Genomic DNA, 606 nt, shown 5'->3' with positions numbered 1-606 from the left:
GCTAAGGGACCTGGGTCCACCTTGTGTCTGTGTTGGCTTGTCTATGCAGGCCAGGCAGGCTTCCCCGTCTACAAGTATGTGCCCTATGGCCCAGTGATGGAGGTGCTGCCCTACCTGTCTCGCCGTGCCCTGGAGAACAGTGGCATCATGAAGGGGGCCCAGAGGGAGCGGCAGTTGCTTTGGCAGGAATTGACACGGAGAATGTGCACAGGCAGCCTCTTCTATCGCCCAGCCTAAAGCTCTGTGGGAAGGCCCTACCACTCTGCCAGCACCTCCTGACTCCTCCCACTAGCTGTGCCCCAGGCAACCCGCTGGGGTTGTGGCAGTGATGTGTGAGGTGAGGCACTGGCTGGCTCCCACAGCTGTAGCTCTCCCCTACACCCACATACCCCAACTGTCCTGTGGACATCCAAGACTGTGAGACCCACTGAAGGTGGGCTAGTGTGGTCAGAGCTGCCCGTAGGGCCCTACCCCTGCCATGGGACATGGACCCAGGGGTGTGGGCAGAGTGTGATGCCTGACAGTCACTGCAGGCCTCCATCCTCTGCCAGACTGTGGCCTGTGTACCTTATGCCTTGTGAGCAGGGCAGTAGCCAGGCCCATGGA

At 60.6% G+C, this 606-nt stretch overlaps 1 protein-coding gene across 1 annotated transcript in view; it reads left to right on the top strand.

Moving 5' to 3' along the window:
- Positions 1-237, top strand: part of PRODH (proline dehydrogenase (oxidase) 1) — a 29149-nt gene extending 28912 nt beyond the window's left edge. Inside the window, exon 14 of the mRNA XM_006875817.1 lies at positions 44-237. Coding sequence (XP_006875879.1) covers positions 44-237 — 194 coding nt within the window. The remainder of the gene's footprint in view (positions 1-43) is intronic.
- The last annotated feature ends 369 nt before the right edge of the window (positions 238-606 follow it).

Source organism: Chrysochloris asiatica, unplaced genomic scaffold (assembly GCF_000296735.1).
Source record: "Chrysochloris asiatica unplaced genomic scaffold, ChrAsi1.0 scaffold00340, whole genome shotgun sequence".
Taxonomy (NCBI): Eukaryota; Metazoa; Chordata; class Mammalia; order Afrosoricida; family Chrysochloridae; genus Chrysochloris; species Chrysochloris asiatica.
Note: the sequence above shows the minus strand (reverse complement) of the source record. Positions and strands in the feature narration are given on the sequence as shown.